Source organism: Scyliorhinus torazame, chromosome 11, assembly GCF_047496885.1.
Source record: "Scyliorhinus torazame isolate Kashiwa2021f chromosome 11, sScyTor2.1, whole genome shotgun sequence".
Taxonomy (NCBI): domain Eukaryota; kingdom Metazoa; phylum Chordata; class Chondrichthyes; order Carcharhiniformes; family Scyliorhinidae; genus Scyliorhinus; species Scyliorhinus torazame.
In genome coordinates this window covers 4,840,848-4,858,910 of record NC_092717.1, presented here as the reverse complement: position 1 = coordinate 4,858,910, position 18,063 = coordinate 4,840,848, and the positions used below count along the sequence as shown (strand labels likewise).

Below are 18,063 nucleotides of genomic sequence, written 5' to 3'. Positions count from 1 at the left end.
CAATGATCTGAAATCCGTTGATCTCTGGTTATTGATCCTTCAGTTATTGGAAACATGTCTCTGTACTTAATCTGTCTGACGCCTTCCTTACGTTATGTTATGCCATCATTTATATGGGTTCGGTGATTCCTGACCTATTTGATTCCCTGGAGTGGGGTTTATCATTCCACCCGTGACCTGGGCCATCTCGTACCCTTTGGGTTCTGCTTCAGTTTTCAAATGTTTGCTTCAATTGTTCAGACACAGCCAGAGGGAGAACGAGAAGCGGGTTATAGAGGCGGTGTCAGCTGACGGAAGGACCCTGAACCTCACTGACCCACTGAACTATCGACACCTGGGGCAATCCTTCTCCCTGCCTGATGGGATTGTGTTTGACGCGAGAGCTGAAGTGGGTTTATTAACTCGCAACATCGTTGTCCGAGGTTCAAATCACGTTGAGTGGAATGATCAGATTGAATCATGCCCAGATGGGTTTGACACAGGTATGGCTGGTCGTTCATTAACCCACAGGTTACCCAGTATTTCTAAAGCTCTACAAATGGATGTTGACACTTAGAACATAGAACATAGAACATTACAGCGCAGTACAGGCCCTTCGGCCCTCGATGTTGCGCCGACCTGTGAAACCACTCTAAAGCCCATCTACACTATTCCCTTATCGTCCATATGTCTGTCCAATGACCATTTGAATGCCCTTAGTGTTGGCGAATCCACTACTGTTGCAGGCAGGGCATTCCACGCCCTTACTACTCTCTGAGTAAAGAGCCTACCTCTGACATCTATAGAACTTGGCACCAGATGTAATGCCCAACATGGTAAGAATTAGTTCAGGCAGTAAAACCTCCTCCATCCCCTGCACCTCCGTCCCCTGTGCCTCAGCCCCCCTCACTCCTCGTCTTGCCCTCAATCTTACCCCCTCCACCTCCTCCCCCCCTCCCTTTCTGTCTCCCTCCACCCCCCATCTCCCCAACCCCATCACTTCCTGTCTCCCTCCCCTTGCTCATTCCCCCTTTTCCCATCAACCCATCTCCTCCCCTCCTCCCCATCTCCACCTTGTCTTCTCCCGCACCTTCACCTCCCTCTCTCCCCTCCCTGCTCCTCGTCTCCTTCCCCCAATACCCCTCTCTCCTGATCAGGTGAAAGTTCCTCCGGGGGGGGCGGGGGGGTCCTCTCTATCTTCGCAAGCTCCTTGTGCCCACTGCCCAGAGATGTCATTCTTTATGGAGCCCTGCCCTCTGGTGGCCATCTGAGGCACTGCTTAGGGAACCACTGCCTGATGCAGTCGGTTGAAAATTCTGTTGAAAATTCCTTTGATTCCAGGTGAATTTGCTACACACACGTGTTTCCAGGGACGCTTTGGTGAAGAAATCGGGAGTGACCAGTTTGGGGGCTGCATCATGTTCCACGCCCCACAGCCCAGCGAAGGTCTCATCGTGGGCAGAATCGAATATGTTGAGGTAACATTTACTGCCCCCCACCCACCCCGGTTTAACTGCTCAGGTCTGCGCAGCGTTGGTGACTGCAGGAACTGTCAGCGGTGGAGGGAGTGAGAGAGAGATCGGGCGGAGAATGGAGTGGCTGGCTAAAATCGGGTTTCGAGTCCAGCACCGTTCGGTCCCTCGCTAGCGGCAATAACGAGGTTTGCGCCCCACGCCGGCAGTAGCCTGCATTTAAATGTGATTGGGCAGCACGGTGGCACAGCGGTTAGCACTGCTGCCTCACAGCTCCAGGGTGTCGGCCAATTAGCATGTCCTGATTTGCTCCCTGAATAGCGCCCCCAACGAAAGCCCAATTCCATCCCCACGGCAACACTTTGTCTCCAGGATTTTCCCACTGGCGCAGGTCGAAATGTGAGGTGATCGTGCAAAATTCTGAGGAGTGTGAAAGTGGAAGAGACAGAGGATAGTGACTTGTTGAAACTTTTGCTGCCAGGGTGTTAGTGATGGGATTGTTCATTGTAGAAGCTCCAACATTCCCTATTCATGAAGTGCATATTTTACGTTGTCTGCCAAACAGAAAACCATTTTCACCTGTACCTCTGAATGTATTGTGTGACAATGAAAATTACAGGTGATCAATCTTTGTTCAACTCCTGATCGGCAAGATTCTGGGTTTATAATAATAATAATCTTTATTGTCACTAGCAGGCTTACATTAACACTGCAATTAAGCTACTGTGAAAAGCCCCTAGTCGCCACATTACGGCGCCTGTTCGGGTACACAGAGGGGGAATTCAGAATGTCCAATTCACCTAACAAGCACGTCTTTCGGGGCTTGTGGAGGGTTAGCAGGCTGTCATGGGATGTGGTGTACTTAATTAGTTAACCAACTTTGCTTTCTATCGTCGGTTGAATCAGTCCAATTATTCTTCGATAGCAGCAGTGTGTATGAGCAGACAGAAGCTCTGTTGTGTTTAATTATTGACTTCTTCCTGTGTAAGGTGTTCAAAACCCTGAGGTGTCTGGGCAGAGGAGATCGGGACAAACAGTCCTCGCTCGCTACAGGATTGGGATGAGAGGGCACAGATTTAAAGTGATTGGTAAAATAATCAAGAGCAACATGTGGAAAAAAGCGAGTGGTTAGGATCTGGAATGCACTGTCAGTGAGTGTGGTGGAGGCAGGTTCACACAGCGAGTGGTTAGGATCTGGAATGTACTGTCTGTGAGTGTGGTGGAGGCAGATTCACACAGCGAGAGGTTAGGATCTGGAATGCACTGTCTGTGAGTGTGGTGGAGGCAGATTCACACAGCGAGTGGTTAGGATCTGGAATGCACTGTCAGTGAGTGTGGTGGAGGCAGGTTCACACAGCGAGTGGTTAGGATCTGGAATGTACTGTCTGTGAGTGTGGTGGAGGCAGATTCACACAGCGAGAGGTTAGGATCTGGAATGCACTGTCTGTGAGTGTGGTGGAGGCTGATTCACACAGCGAGTGGTTAGGATCTGGAATGCACTGTCTGTGAGTGTGGTGGAGACAGATTCACACAGCGAGAGGTTAGGATCTGGAATGCACTGTCTGTGAGTGTGGTGGAGGCAGGTTCAATCGAGGCTTCCAAAGGGGAATTGGACTGTTAACTGAAAAGGAAGGTGGTGCAGGGGGAAAGTGGGAGGGATACACTCGGTAACTTGCTCATTCTCAGAGCCAGCGCAAACGTGAATAGCCTCCTTCTGCACTGTTACAATTCTGTGATATCCGTTAACTCTCACTTTCCATCACTCTCCCTCTGTACAGAGGGTAATCTCACACCTGCTTTGGGTTGGGTTGAGGTAAGATTAATGAAAATGCAGAGGTACTTTCACAACACCCTAACATGTTGTTTTTGTTGAAGCATAATTAATTACTGTTGTATTGTGGAAAATACCATCCCAGGCCACGACCCCAGAGAGGGCAGACATAACCTCGGTATAACATCTTAGTCAGGAGTATCAGACTGGACTGGGTGTCCAAGTGGGACTTGAACTCATACCCTGCTAATTTATTTGTGGGACCGCTACCCATTGACTACATCACTTTGGGAAAGGAGAACATTGAGGTGACCTTGCTTTTTCAAAATGCTGAGTGATGGAGACTGAGAAAGTGAATCTGGGCAAATTGCTAACTTGTAAAATGGGCGGAAGCTCTGGGATTCACTCTCTCACCCTCTTCCTCCTCCTCAAAACGTCCCTCTTAAAATAAGCTTTTCATCACCTCTCCTGCTATCTCCTTGTGTGGCTCCGTGTTCATCTGAAGCACCTTGGGATGTTTCACATGTTTCACTTAAGAAAACATCTGGAGACACAAACAGAGCTTCTGTCTGTCTGATCTACTCACATTTCCTGGAACAGCTCAGTTTGCCTGAAGCCAGGGCTTTTCACTTGAGGGCCAGAGCTCCACGTTGTGAGCATGGCTGGCCAGGACTCTCTCCCACTCCTGGCCTGTGTCAGAAGGGTTTTGGGCTGTTTTAGGAATGCATCTTCTTCGGCCATCAAGTCCTGAGGTAGGATTCGAACCGGGAGTTCCTGGCTCCGAGGCAGGGACGCTACACACCTCTGTATAAAGATACGTGATTCTGTACAAAAGAGCTGCATTTCAATGACCTCATTCATAACATCCGAAAGCCACAAGGAATTTCACAACACTTAGGGACAAGCAAACATTTCTTTCCTCTCTAACTCTGCTGCTCTCTCCCTTTCCCAGATTTATCACGCAGGACAAGCCTTCCGTTTAGGCCGGTACCCAATCCACTGGCACCTGACGGGAGACCTGAGATATGAGTCTTACGTGCGAGGCTGTGCAATACACCAGACATTTAACAGGGCTGTGACCATCCATGGCACGCATCGCCTCCTGGTGGAGGGCAACGTGGCTTACAACATCATGGGCGGAGCTTTCTTCATTGAAGATGGCATTGAACAGGACAACGTGTTGCAGTACAACTTGGCAGTCATGGTGCGGCAGAGCACCAGCCTCCTCAACGATGACCTGACCCCTGCTGCATTCTGGGTGACCAATCCCGCCAACACAGTGAGCCACAATGCCGCTGCAGGAGGGTCACACTTTGGCTTCTGGTACCGTCTGCTGGAGCACCCTGGAGGGCCGTCCTACTCTCGCGACGTCTGCCCGCGTAACGTCCAGCTCGGCCAGTTCCGCAACAACACCGTGCACTCCCAGGGCTGGTTTGGCCTGTGGATCTTTGAAGCCTACCATCCCCAGAAAGGGGGTGGGTGCAATTCCTGGAGCCCGGAACCAGCCAGGTTCGAGTCACTGACCACGTGGAACTGTGAGAAAGGGGCAGAGTGGGTGGATAGCGGAGCGATACAATTCCATCACTTTGTCATGGTGAACAATGAGAAGGCTGGCATAGAATCCAAAACTATCATGAGGTCCTACGTGAGAGAGTGGGGAGAGGCCAGGGGGGCTCTGATCAAGAACGCGACCATCGTTGGCCACATGGACGCACTTGGTTTTGGCCCCACCTATTGCACCACCTATGGTCTTGTCTTACCCCTGTTTGAAGGACTGGCCGTATCATCTGTAAGGCTCTTGAACTTTGACAGGCCAGAGTGCGCTGCCTTGGGGATGACCATTCTGCAGGGTGTTCGGAAAATCCAGGTTGGAGGCTGGAATGTGAGATTCAGCGCCGTTCAATTCTTCAACGTGACTAACAAGGCTTCCTTCCACTCCGAGCACGAGGTGGTCCTCCAGGATCTGGACGGGTCTCTCACAGGTGAGCCGGAGATTCGGGGGAGCTGGGGGAGGGAACTGGTTATAAACAGCCCCCTCCCCCCTCTCTTGATTGTGCCAGAATGTGGGTGGGAGAGGGGGTGGGGGAGGGGGGGGGTGGGAGAGGGGGTGGGGGAGGGGGGTTGGGAGAGGGGGGTGGGAGAGGGGGGAGGGGGTGGGGGTGGGAAAGAGTGGGGAGGGGAGAGGGTGTGGAGAGGGGGTGGGGGGTGGAGAGGGGGTGGGGAGGGGAGAGAGGGTGGGGGTGGGGGGTGGAGAGGGGGTGGGGAGGGGAGAGGGGGTGGGGGTGGGGGGTGGAGAGGGGGTGGGGAGGGGAGAGGGGGTGGGGGTGGGGGTGTGTGGGAGAGGGGATGGGGAGGGGGTGGGGGTGGGAGGGTTGGGGTGGGGGGGTGGGGGGGTGGGAGAGGGGGTGGGGAGGTGGTGGGGGTGGGGGGGGGGTTAGGCGTCAGTTGTCCATGGCACTGGTGAGAGTGCATCAAGAATACCGTGGACAGTATCAGTCTCCTTATTTAAGTAAAGATTCCGCGACTAATACCAGGAATGTGCGGGTTGTCTTATGAGGACAGTTTGTAGAGATTGGGTTTGTATCTGCTGGATCTGACGGGTGAGAGGGGACGTGGAGACCCTCAGGGGTGTTGACAGGATGGTTGTGGAGAGGACGTTCCTCTTGTGGGTGAATCTGGAGCGAGGGGTCACCGGGGGTCACCCATTTAAGGCGGTGATGAGGAAAACAGTTTTCTCTCAGAGGGCTGTGCGTCTCTGAAACTTTCTCAAACGGCCATGGGAGGACAATCTTTCAATATCTGTAAGGCAGAACGAGAGAGATTCTTGATTTACAAGGTGGGGTGAAAGGTTATCGGGGGCGGGGGGGGTCTGTGGGGCTGAGGGGGGGCGGGGGGACTGTGGGGCTGAGGGGGGTGGGGGGTCTGTGGGGCTGAGAGGGGATGTGGGAGACTGTGGGGCTGAGGGGGGCGGGGGCACTGTGGGGCTGAGGGGGGTGGGGGGTCTGTGGGGCTGAGAGGGGGTGGGGGGGACTGTGGGGCTGAGGGGGGGGCGGGGGGACTGTGGGGCTGAGGGGGGGGTGGGGGGGACTGTGGGGCTCAGGGGGGGCGGGGGGGACTGTGGGGCTGAGGGGAGGTGGGGGGGGACTGTGGGGCTGAGGGGGGTGGGGGGGACTGTGGTTACAATCAGGTCTGCCAGGATGTTATTGAATGATGGGGCAGACTCGAGGGGCCGAGTGGCCTAAACCTGTTTCTAATCCGTATGTACGTTTGTACCAGTCGCTCAGCCACTCCCTCTGGGGCCAGCTCCACATTCTGACCACGCTCTGGGTAAAGACGTTTCTCCCGAATTCTCAATTGGATTTATTGGCGACTGTTTGATATTTGTGATCTTTAGTTCATGTCTCGTACACAAATGGAAACATGGCAACAGCTGCCCGATCAAATCTGCTTCCACGATTTCTAAACCTCTGTAGGTCAGTCCTCAGCTTCTGTAGAGAAACTTCTCGCCCAATCAGTCTTCAGTGATGAACGTGATCTCTCAGTCCCTCAATGAAGTTGTCCCAGGTTTCATTGCCTCTTCCCCTCTGTTGTCCACACCGGACTGCATGGACTCTGAGCTGAATGACTGTTTTCTGTGAGGTACAGTCTCCATGAGCACAGGATACAGCATTCCCACCGACACGCTGCTGACTGGAGGCAGGGCCAATTCGCAGAGTCAGAGCAAAGACCCAGTCCCCAGACTGGACTGTGCTGAACCTGCACTGAGAGAAACCTCCCTCCCAAACCTACTGAGCGATTCCTGCAGATAAAGCAAATTGGTCCCCATAAAGGCAGCCGATCCCAGCATTTAACCCACAAATATTAAACCCTTCATGAGTATGTAATTGTTACATTGTGCAAAATCACAAAGGCTCAGTACCGAGGGAGAGCTGCACTCTCAGAGGGTCAGTACTGAGGGAGTGCTGCACTGTCACAGGGTCAGTACCGAGGGAGTGCTGCACTGTCACAGGGTCAGTACTGAGGGAGTGCCGCACTGTCAGAGGGTCAGTACTGAGGGAGTGCTGCACTGTCAGAGGGTCAGTACTGAGGGAGTGCTGCACTGTCACAGGGTCAGTACTGAGGGAGTGCTGCACTGTCACAGGGTCAGTACTGAGGGAGTGCTGCACTGTCAGAGGGTCAGTACTGAGGGAGTGCTGCACTGTCAGAGGGTCAGTACTGAGGGAGTGCTGCACTGTCAAAGGGTCAGTACTGAGGGAGTGCGGCACTGTCAGAGGGTCAGTACTGAGGGAGTGCTGCACTGTCAGAGGGTCAGTACTGAGGGAGCGCTGCACTGTCAGAGGGCCAGTACTGAGGGAGTGCTGCACTGTCAGAGGGTCAGTACTGAGGGAGTGCAGCACTGTCGGAGGGTCAGTACTGAGGGAGTGCTGCACTGTCAGAGAGTCAGTGCTGAGGGAGTGCTGCACTGTCAGAGGGTCAGTACTGAGGGAGTGCTGCACTGTCAGAGGGTCAGTACTGAGGGAGTGCCGCACTGTCAGAGGGTCAGTACTGAGGGAGTGCTGCACTGTCAGAGGGTCAGTACTGAGGGAGTGCCGCACTGTCAGAGGGTCAGTACTGAGGGAGTGCCGCACTGTCGGAGGGTCAGTACTGAGGGAGTGCTGCACTGTCAGAGAGTCAGTGCTGAGGGAGTGCTGCACTGTCAGAGGGTCAGTACTGAGGGAGTGCTGCACTGTCAGAGGGTCAGTACTGAGGGAGTGCTGCACTGTCAGAGGGTCAGTACTGAGGGAGTGCCGCACTGTCAGAGGGTCAGTACTGAGGGAGTGCTGCACTGTCAGAGGGTCAGTACTGAGGGAGTGCCGCACTGTCAGAGGGTCAGTACTGAGGGAGTGCCGCACTGTCGGAGGGTCAGTACTGAGGGAGTGCTGCACTGTCAGAGAGTCAGTGCTGAGGGAGTGCTGCACTGTCAGAGGGTCAGTACTGAGGGAGTGCTGCACTGTCAGAGGGTCAGTACTGAGGGAGTGCAGCACTGTCAGAGGGTCAGTACTGAGGGAGTGCTGCACTGTCAGAGGGTCAGTACTGAGGGAATGCCGCACTGTTAGAGGGTCAGTACTGAGGGAGTGCCGCACTGTCAGAGGTCTGTTATATCTGATAAAACATTAAACTGTGCCATGTTGTGAGGATGTAGAAGTTGGAAGGGTTGTGCTGCAGACAGCAGGAATTCCACTGACTGATTCCCGAGCATCCACTGATGATTAGAAAAAAATGATTATTTAATTGTTGACCCAGTTGTTGATTTTGGGACCTTGCTGTGTGCTGATCCACTGCAGTAACTACACTTCAAACAGTAATTAATTCAATTTGACAAGCTGGCCAGATGTGTTCAATCCACCTGACTCTTCCTTTTGCTTCAGTCAGAGATCCGAACAAGTTGATCGCGGTGAGCCAGTCCCCAAAGTCCTTTGCAGCCACTGAACAGCTTCTGTGGGTCATCACTGTCATAATGTGTGAAACTCGACAGTGTTTACACCCAGCAGGATCTCGCAAACCGCATTGCAATGATGGGGAGGAAATCAGTTTTCTTTGTTGGTTGAGGGATAAATATTGGCCAAGGGTACGCGGGGTTAACTCTCCTGCGTCCTCTGAGCTGTGGTCACAGGATCATTCATGTCCATCCCACAGCTGTATCTCGCTCTCTCGCCCTGTCTCTCGCTCTCTCGCTGTCTCGCCCTGTCTCTCGCTCACTCGCCCTGTCACTCGCTCTCTCGCCCTGCCTCTCTCTCTCGCCCTGTCACTCGCTCTCTCGCCCTGTCTCTCGCTCTCTCACCCTGTCTCTCGCTCTCTCGCCCTGTCTCTCGCTCTCTCGCCCTGTCTCTCGCTCTCTCGCCCTGTCTCTCGCTCTCTCGCCCTGTCTCTCGCTCTCTCGCCCTGTCTCTCTCTCTCTCGCCCTGTCTCTCGCTCTCTCGCCCTGTCCCTCGCTCTCTCGCCCTGTCTCTCGCTCTCTCGCCCTGTCCCTCGCTCTCTCGCCCTGTCTCTCGCTCTCTCGCCCTGTCTCTCGCTCTCTCGCCCTGTCTCTCGCTCTCTCGCCCTGTCTCTCGCTCTCTCGCCCTGTCTCTCTCTCTCTCGCCCTGTCTCTCGCTCTCTCGCCCTGTCTCTCGCTCTCTCGCCCTGTCTCTCGCTCTCTCGCCCTGTCTCTCGATCTCTCGCCCTGTCTCTCGCTCTCTCGCCCTGTCTCTCGCTCTCTCGCCCTGCCTCTCGCTCTCTCGCCCTGCCTCTCGCTCTCTCGCCCTGCCTCTCGCTCTCTCGCGCTGTCTCTCGCTCTCTCGCCCTGTCTCTCGCTCTCTCGCGCTGTCTCTCGCTCTCTCGCCCTGTCTCTCGCTCTCTCACCCTGTCTCTCGCTCTCTCGCCCTGTCTCTCGCTCTCGCGCCCTGTCTCTCGCTCTCTCGCCCTGTCTCTCGCTCTCTCGCCCTGTCTCTCGCTCTCTCGCCCTGTCTCTCGCTCTCTCGCCCTGTCTCTCGCTCTCTCGCCCTGTCTCTCGCTCTCTCGCCCTGTCTCTCGCTCTCGCGCCCTGTCTCTCGCTCTCTCGCCCTGTCTCTCGCTCTCTCACACTGTCTCTCGCTCTCTCGCCCTCTCGCCCTGTCTCTCGCTCTCTCGCCCTGTCTCTCGCTCTCTCGCCCTTTCTCTCGCTCTCTCACCCTGTCTCTCGCTCTCTCGCCCTCTCGCCCTGTCTCTCGCTCTCTCGCCCTGTCTCTCGCTCTCTCACCCTGTCTCTCGCTCTCTCGCCCTCTCACCCTGTCTCTCGCTCTCTCGCCCTCTCGCCCTGTCTCTCGCTCTCTCACCCTGTCTCTCGCTCTCTCGCCCTCTCGCCCCTGTCTCTCGCTCTCTCACCCTGTCTCTCGCTCTCTCGCCCTGTCTCTCGCTCTCTCGCCCTGTCTCTCGCTCTCTCGCCCTGTCTCTCGCTCTCTCGCCCTGTCTCACGCTCTCGCGCCCTGTCTCTCGCTCTCTCGCCCTGTCTCTCGCTCTCTCACCCTGTCTCTCGCTCTCTCGCCCTCTCGTCCTGTCTCTCGCTCTCTCGCCCTGTCTCTCGCTCTCTCGCCCTTTCTCTCGCTCTCTCGCCCTGCCTCTCTCTCTCGCCCTGTCTCTCGCTCACTCGCCCTGTCTCTCGCTCTCTCGCCCTTTCTCTCGCTCTCTCGCCCTGCCTCTCTCTCTCGCCCTGTCTCTCGCTCTCTCGCCCTGTCTCTCGCTCTCTCGCCCTGCCTCTCTCTCTCGCCCTGTCTCTCGCTCTCTCGCCCTGTCTCTCGCTCTCTCGTCCGGTCACTCGCTCTCTCGCCCTGTCTCTCGCTCTCTCGCCCTGTCTCTCGCTCTCTCGCCCTGTCTCTCGCTCTCTCGCCCTTCTCTCTCGCCCTGTCTCTCGCTCTCTCGCCCTGCTCTCGCTCTCTCGCCTGTCTCTCGCTCTCTCGCCCTCTCTCTCGCCCTGCCTCTCGCTCTCTCGCCCTGTCTCTCGCTCTCTCGCCCTTTCTCTCGCTCTCTCGCCCTGCCTCTCTCTCTCGCCCTGTCTCTCGCTCACTCGCCCTGTCTCTCGCTCTCTCGCCCTTTCTCTCGCTCTCTCGCCCTGCCTCTCTCTCTCGCCCTGTCTCTCGCTCACTCGCCCTGTCTCTCGCTCTCTCGCCCTGTCTCTCGCTCTCTCGCTCTCTCGTCCGGTCACTCGCTCTCTCGCCCTGTCTCTCGCTCTCTCGCCCTGTCTCTCGCTCTCTCGCCCTGTCTCTCGCTCTCTCGCCCTGTCTCTCGCTCACTCGCCCTGTCTCTCGCTCTCTCGCCCTGTCTCTCGCTCTATCGCCCTGTCTCTCGCTCTCTCGTCCGGTCACTCGCTCTCTCGCCCTGTCTCTCGCTCTCTCGCCCTGTCTCTCGCTCTCTCGCCCTGTCTCTCGCTCTCTCGCCCTGTCTCTCGCTCTCTCGCCCTGTCTCTCGCCCTGTCTCTCGCTCTCTCGCCCTGCCTCTCGCTCTCTCGCCCTGTCTCTCGCTCTCGCGCCCTGTCTCTCGCTCTCTCGCCCTGCCTCTCGCTCTCTCGCCCTGTCTCTCGCCTCTCTCGCCTGTCTCTCGCTCTCTCGCCCTGTCTCTCGCTCTCTCGCCCTGCCTCTCGCTCTCCTCGCCTGCCTCTCGCTCTCTCGCCCTGCCTCTCGCTCTCTCGCGCTGACTCTCGCTCTCTCGCCCTGCCTCTCGCTCTCTCGCCCTGTCTCTCACTCTCTCGCCCTGTCTCTCGCTCTCTCGCCCTGTCTCTCGCTCTCTCGCCCTGCCTCTCGCTCTCTCGCCCTGTCTCTCGCTCTCTCGCCCTGTCTCTCGCTCTCTCGCCCTGTCTCTCGCTCTCTCGCCCTGCCTCTCGCTCTCTCGCCCTGCCTCTCGCTCTCTCGCCCTGCCTCTCGCTCTCTCGCGCTGTGTCTCTCGCTCTCTCGCCCTGTCTCTCGCTCACTCGCCCTGTCTCTCGCTCTCTCGCCCTGTCTCTCGCTCTCTCACCCTGTCTCTCGCTCTCTCGCCCTCTCGCCCTGTCTCTCGCTCTCTCGCCCTGTCTCTCGCTCTCGCGCCCTGTCTCTCGCTCTCTCGCCCTGCCTCTCGCTCTCTCGCGCTGTCTCTCGCTCTCTCGCCCTGTCTCTCGCTCTCTCGCCCTGTCTCTCGCTCTCTCGCCCTGTCTCTCGCTCTCTCGCCCTGCCTCTCGCTCTCTCGCGCTGTCTCTCGCTCTCTCGCCCTGTCTCTCGCTCTCTCGCCCTGTCTCTCGCTCTCTCGCCCTGTCTCTCGCTCTCTCGCCCTGTCTCTCGCTCTCTCGCCCTGTTGTGTTGACCTTCACCTCCCGGCAGGAGGCTGGATGGAGAATTATGGTGGCTGTATTAGACGACGGAGCGTCTGACTGATGTGTGATGTAAACTGTCTTTCACAGGTAACCCTGGTAACAAGGTGGTTCCGCACAGCCTGATTTTGGATCCCGCTCGATGCCACTCGTCAGCAGAGTGGAGCCATGGGTATCCGGCGTCGTGTGTGATTCCAAGGTCACTCTCCATCGCTTGGAATTCACGGACCCATCGCCGTACACTCTGAGAGGGAATAATGTCATTCTGTCAATTCTCACGGTGCGTTCCTTCAGCAACTAGAAATTACTCAACCTTCTGTCATAGAATCATAGAATTTACAATGCAGAGGGAATCTTTCGGTCCATCGAGTCTGCACCGACCCTTTGAAAGAGCATCCTACCTAAAGCCCACACCCCACCCTATCACCGTAACCCCACCCAACTCAACTGTACACTAACCCCATAACCCAATAACCCCTCCTAACCTTTTTAGTCACTAAGGGCAATTTAGCATGGCCAATCCACCTAATCTGCACATCTTTGGACTATGGGAGGAAACCGGAGCACCCGGAGGAAACCCACGCAGACACGGGGAGAACGTGCAGACTCCGCACAGACAGTGACCCAAGCCGGAATCGAACCTGGGACCCTGGAGCTGTGAAGCAACTGTGCTAACCACTGTGTTACCGTGCGCCCCCCCAGTTACACCGGTCGATAGTGAGCCACATAAGGAGATATTAGGGCTCATTCAAAGACGGTTTTAAGGAGTGTCTTAATGGAACTGGGAGACGTGGCTGGGATGGAGAGGTCTGGGAAGAACTCCAGAGTTTATGGTCCAGACAGCTGAAGGCATGGCCCGATGGAAATTGGGGAATGGATAAGAGAGCATATTGGAGGTGCGCAGAAATATTTGAGGGTTTGGGGGCTGGAGGAGGTTCCATAAATAAAGAGGGTTGTAGGGGCTGAAGGAGGTTACGAGATAGGGAGGGTTGAGGGGCTGGAGGAGGTTACAGAGATAGGGAGGGATGTAGGGGCTGGAGGAGGTTACAGAGATAGGGAGGGATGTAGGAGGTGGAGGCGGTTGCAGAGATAGGGAGGGGGTTTATGGACTGGAGGAGGTTACAGAGATAGGGAGGGATGTAGGAGCTGGAGGCGGTTGCAGAGATAGGGAGGGGGTTTAGGGACTGGAGGAGGTTACAGAGATGGGGAGGGTTGTTGGGGCTGAGGGAGATTACAGAGATAGAGAGGAATGATATGGAGGATTTGTACATGAGAATGTTAGCTCACCCTATCCTGTATCATAGTTAATACTGTTCAGCGTGGTATTTACTCAGGTTCTCTAAGAAACCAAAGGATACATTATCTTATGAGTTCCGTTACATAGATACATAGATAATTGGAATTTCTGCCGAATGTCCATGTGTGAGATGTATAGATGTGGTTGTAACCTCTGTGAGATAAATACGTCCAGCGGAAACCTGTGTTTTGGACAGGCTGAAGATTTGAAGTAAAATCCTGAAAGAAGGTATGAAAAAAACACACAAAAAATGGGCACATTTGGTGATATTGAGTAATGTGGATTTTTCAAACTGTTTTTATTTGTGTAAAATCTTGTCTTGGACACTCGGGGCGAGATTCTCCCGCAATTGGCCGGATGGTCCGTGCAGGCACCAAGGACGGCGCAAACCACTCCGGCGCGGGCCAACCGGAAGTTGCAGAATCCTCCGCACTTCCGGGGGTTAGGCCAGCACCGGAGGGCCGGCGCGAGTTGCCGGCAGAACCGCCGGCGCGGTTCCGCGCATGCGCAGGGGGGACTTCTCCGCGCCGGCCATGGCGGAGCCCGACAGAGGCCGGTGCGGAAGGAAGGATGCCCCCATGGCACAGGCCTGCCCGCAGATCGATGGGCCTTTGATCGTGGGCCAGGCCACCGTGCCCCCCCCCCCACCCACCTGGGGCCGGATCCCCCCGGGGCCCCCCCAAGGACCCCACTAGACGGCCTACCAGCCAGGTCCCGCCGTGTGGGACCATGTCCATTTCACACCAGCGGGACTGGCCAAAATCCGACGGCCGCTCGGCCCATCAGGGTCCAGAGAATTGCCGGGGGGCTGCTACCAACGGCCCCCAAACGGCGTGGCATAAACCCTGCCCCCGCTCGAAAACCGGCGCCGGAGAATGCGGCAGCCTGCGTCGGAGCGGCTGGGCGGGATTCACCCGCCCCCCCCCAGAGATTCTCCAACCCGGCGGGGAGCCGGAGAATCCCACCCAAGAAATTCCGTTAAAAATACCATTGATTGAATAGTGACATTGAAAATTCCCATTATTAAACTTTCTGTTTGGGAAACACCTCTTAAATGTTACCAAAAATTGTGATGTGAGATGCCGGCGTTGGACTGGGGTGAGGACAGTAAGAAGTCTTACAACACCAGGTTAAAGTCCAACAGGTCTGTTGCAAATCACTGGCTTTCGGAGCACTGCTCCTTCCTCAGGTGAATCATTGTCGTAAGACTTCTTACTGTCCTCACCAAAAATTGTGATTACACAAAGAAACCTTTCAGATTTTCAATAGAGTGAATATACATATTACGGGGAGGTGGTGGTATAGTGGACTTGTCATTGGGCTAGTAATCCAGACCCAGAATCATGCACAGGGGTCCCGAGTTCAAATCCATCAGGGCTGATAGTGAAATTTGAATTCAATAAAAAATCTGGAATTAAAACTCTAATGGTGACCATGAAACAATTGTTTCTTCGTAAAAACCCATCGGGTTCACTAATGTCCTTTAGGGAAGGAAATCTGCCGTCCTTACCCGGTAGGTCTGGCCTACACGTGACTCCAGACCCACAGCAATGTGGTGACTTAAATGCCTCCGGGATGGGCAATAAATGCTGGGCCCAGCCAGCAACACCCTCATCTCATGAACAAATAAACAAAACATATGTAAAATATATGTTATATGTACCGTCTATAGACATAGTAAGGGTGCTCCTCCACAAAGATTAAATGTGTAACTCTATTATATGTTTTATTAAAATGAGTGATGTTGCTGACTCTCTTCCCATTCTCTGGTTTGGCGACACAGGGGTCAGTACCGTCCCATACCTAGATGGCCATCACTACCGTTACTCTGGTTGGAAAGCTCTTATTCCCAGCAATGAAACTTTAAGTTGGTATTTTGAGAGGTTGGATCATATTACCAACATCTCTTACACAGCCAACTTCTATCACTTCAAGGTATGTGTCAGCTTATTCAAAGAAGAATGCACCAATCGGTTCACTCCTGTCCACACTGCTTACTCAGAAACAATCTCATGCATTACGTGGACTAGCCAAAACTCTCGTCCTCATTTTCAAATCCCTCTATAAGCCTCGCCCTCCCTATCTCTGAAACCTCCTCCAGCCTCACAATCCTCCAAGATCTCTGCATTCCTCTCATTTTGGCCTCTCGTGCGTCCCCCAGTTTTTCTGCCTCCACCATTGGCAGCCGTGCCTTCAGCTGACTGGATCTCAAGCTCTGGAATTCCCTCTTATAAACCCCTCACCTCTCACCTCATTTCATATCCTCCTCAAAATCTAACACTTTGACCGAGTGGGAACTTGCGCTGATATCACCCTTTTGAGCGTCCCATGACTAGGCGTCAGCCATGACTCCTTTGCTCCACTCTTACCTCTGGGTCAGTAGGATGGCGGTTCACAGTTCACCTCCAGACACTTTGATTAATGTCAGGCTCAGTAGACCCCTGGTTTATCAATAGAGGACCGTATGCACAGCGAGCTGAGAGATAGCAGCATCCAGAACGGACGAATGCAGCTCCCACCACTGGGGCTCTCTCAAAGCAAACCCAGTCCTTAAAGGACAATGACTGCAACAAGAGGCTGGGGGTCCCTGCGTAAACAGCCGCTGAGCTCCGGTCGGTGACAAAGATGTTCCCCGGTACCGAGGGGCTCTCTCCCTGACCCTGGAAATGTTGACGGGACTGTTACAGGGGGACGAATTGTCTGGACCACAAATTGTGGATTTTCAGCCCTGTAATCTTTCCCACTTGTTGTTCGCCGGGAAAAGCTACTCAATCCCAAACTGGTTCTATCCAATTATACTTTGCACTAAAGTTACTTCAGTGCATGTTGCTCAGCGAATCTGGTTCCCCGAATGATCCCATTGGAAAGAGCAGGTGAAGAGCGGAGAGCAGAATAATAACTAAAGCTGGGAGTGGCGGAGAGCGGAGAGATACATCACGACACAAATATCAAACTGATCCCACCCTGGACGTCTAAAATTCCCTTGTCCAGGGCAGGGGAGGAAAAGGTCAGAGGAGATGAGGAGGTGGTGAGGGAAGGGAAAAGGAGCAAAGAGGTGACGGGAGGAATAGAAAGGCAAGGTGAGAAGAAAAGTAAGGTGGAGAAAAGGGGAGAAGAGGAGAGGAGAGTGGGGAGGGGGCGATGATGGGGAGGGGGAAGATGATGGAGGGGAGGGGGAGATGATGGAAGAGCTGGCTGATATTGTGATGGGGAGATGATGGGCAATGGGCAGCGGGGGAGAAGGGATGAGAGACAGAGTGGGAGGGCAAAGGGGTGAGGGAGAGAACGGGGAAGAGGGTGAGAGAGAGTGGGGGAGTGGGGAAGGTGTAAGGGAGAGTGGAACAAGAGGTAAGTGAGATTGGGGATGAGGTACGGGGGGGGGGCGGGGAGGAGAGGTGAGGGAGAGTGGGGGAGGGGGGAAGGGGTGAGAGACAGTAAGAAAGGGAGGACAGGGTGAGGGGGATGGGGTGAGGGAAAGTGGGGGAGTCAGGAGGGGGAGCGGGGGAGGGGTGAGGGTAGTGCGGGAGGGGTGATGGGGAGTGGGGGAAGGGGAGGAGGGAGAGCGGGGGAAAGGGTGAGGGAGAGTGAGGAGTCAGGAGGGGGAGGGGTGAGGGGAGTGGGGAGTCAGGAGGGGGAGTGGGGAAGGGGTGACGGAGAGTGGGAGGGTTTGAGGGAAATCAAGGGAGAGTGGGGAGAGGGGAGGGGGAAAGGGGTGAGGGAGAGTGGAGAGGTGTGAGAGAGAGCAGGGGAGGGGGTAAGGGTCAGCAGGGGGTGAGGGACGGGTTAAGGGACAGCAGTTCTATCTGGATGTGCATGTTCGGGTTTGAGGTGGTAGCTGACGGTTCTGTTTGATTTATTTTTAGGACAATGATTATGTTCTCATGTTGCACCATTTCCCACAAAGTCCAAACCATTTCCAGATTCTCACTCCAGCTCGCAATGGCTCACTCCAGCCTCTCAGCTGGGCCCGGAACGTGAACGGTGATTGGTACTTTGACCAGGACAACCTGACCCTGTATTACCTGGGTAAGACCCCATTTCACCACATTCTGCATCGGGAGGGGGAGTGAAAGCACTATCGGGGATGGGGGGGGGGTGGGGGGGGGGCGTGAGGAGAGGCTGAACTCCCGGGGGGGCAGAGACACTGGATTCCCGGTGGGGGTGGGGGAGCCTAGATTCCTGGAGAGGGCTGGGGGAGGGGGTCTTGGGGGTTTCCAATGCAGATTTCAATCCATTAAGAGCATAATCTCGGGAAATGACTTTTTGTACAATTTGTTTACGGCAGGCTATTAGTTTACAAAGACTAAGTTTGAAAGAGAGGTGGTGGGTGAAAACTTCCTTTTGAGGTTGTGACCCCAGAGTCAGTTATTAACTTACAGCTGACTCTGAAAAGAAAGACTATGATTCTACACCTAACCTTTGTCAGCACTTTAAAAACACATCAAAAGCTCATGGGACTGTCAGCATTCTGGAGTAGCATCTCCAGGAGTATAGAGGTGCTGAGTAAAACAAGCATTTTGTTGCTATTGCCCTTCACGACTACCGACATGTGCAAGGTTGGATTTTCCGTTCTGGCAGAGGTGAAGACGGCACAAAAGAACCAGCTGAACTCTGCACCTGATGTGCACATTGCCCTCTCCTCCTGTGAGCCGGAGTGGAGCGAGATCGTGAGGACCAAGCAGGCTCCCCTTTCTCATTAAAGGTCAGCGAT

General features: G+C 54.9%; 1 protein-coding gene across 1 annotated transcript in view; it reads left to right on the top strand.

The window, feature by feature from the left end:
- pkhd1l1.1 (PKHD1 like 1, tandem duplicate 1) overlaps window positions 1-18,063 on the top strand; it is a 291,976-nt gene that overhangs the window by 171,707 nt on the left and 102,206 nt on the right. Inside the window, 7 exon segments of the mRNA XM_072468659.1 lie at window positions 241-482; window positions 1,321-1,457; window positions 4,175-5,204; window positions 12,146-12,235; window positions 12,238-12,335; window positions 15,087-15,287; window positions 17,216-17,378. Coding sequence (XP_072324760.1) covers window positions 241-482; window positions 1,321-1,457; window positions 4,175-5,204; window positions 12,146-12,235; window positions 12,238-12,335; window positions 15,087-15,287; window positions 17,216-17,378 — 1,961 coding nt within the window.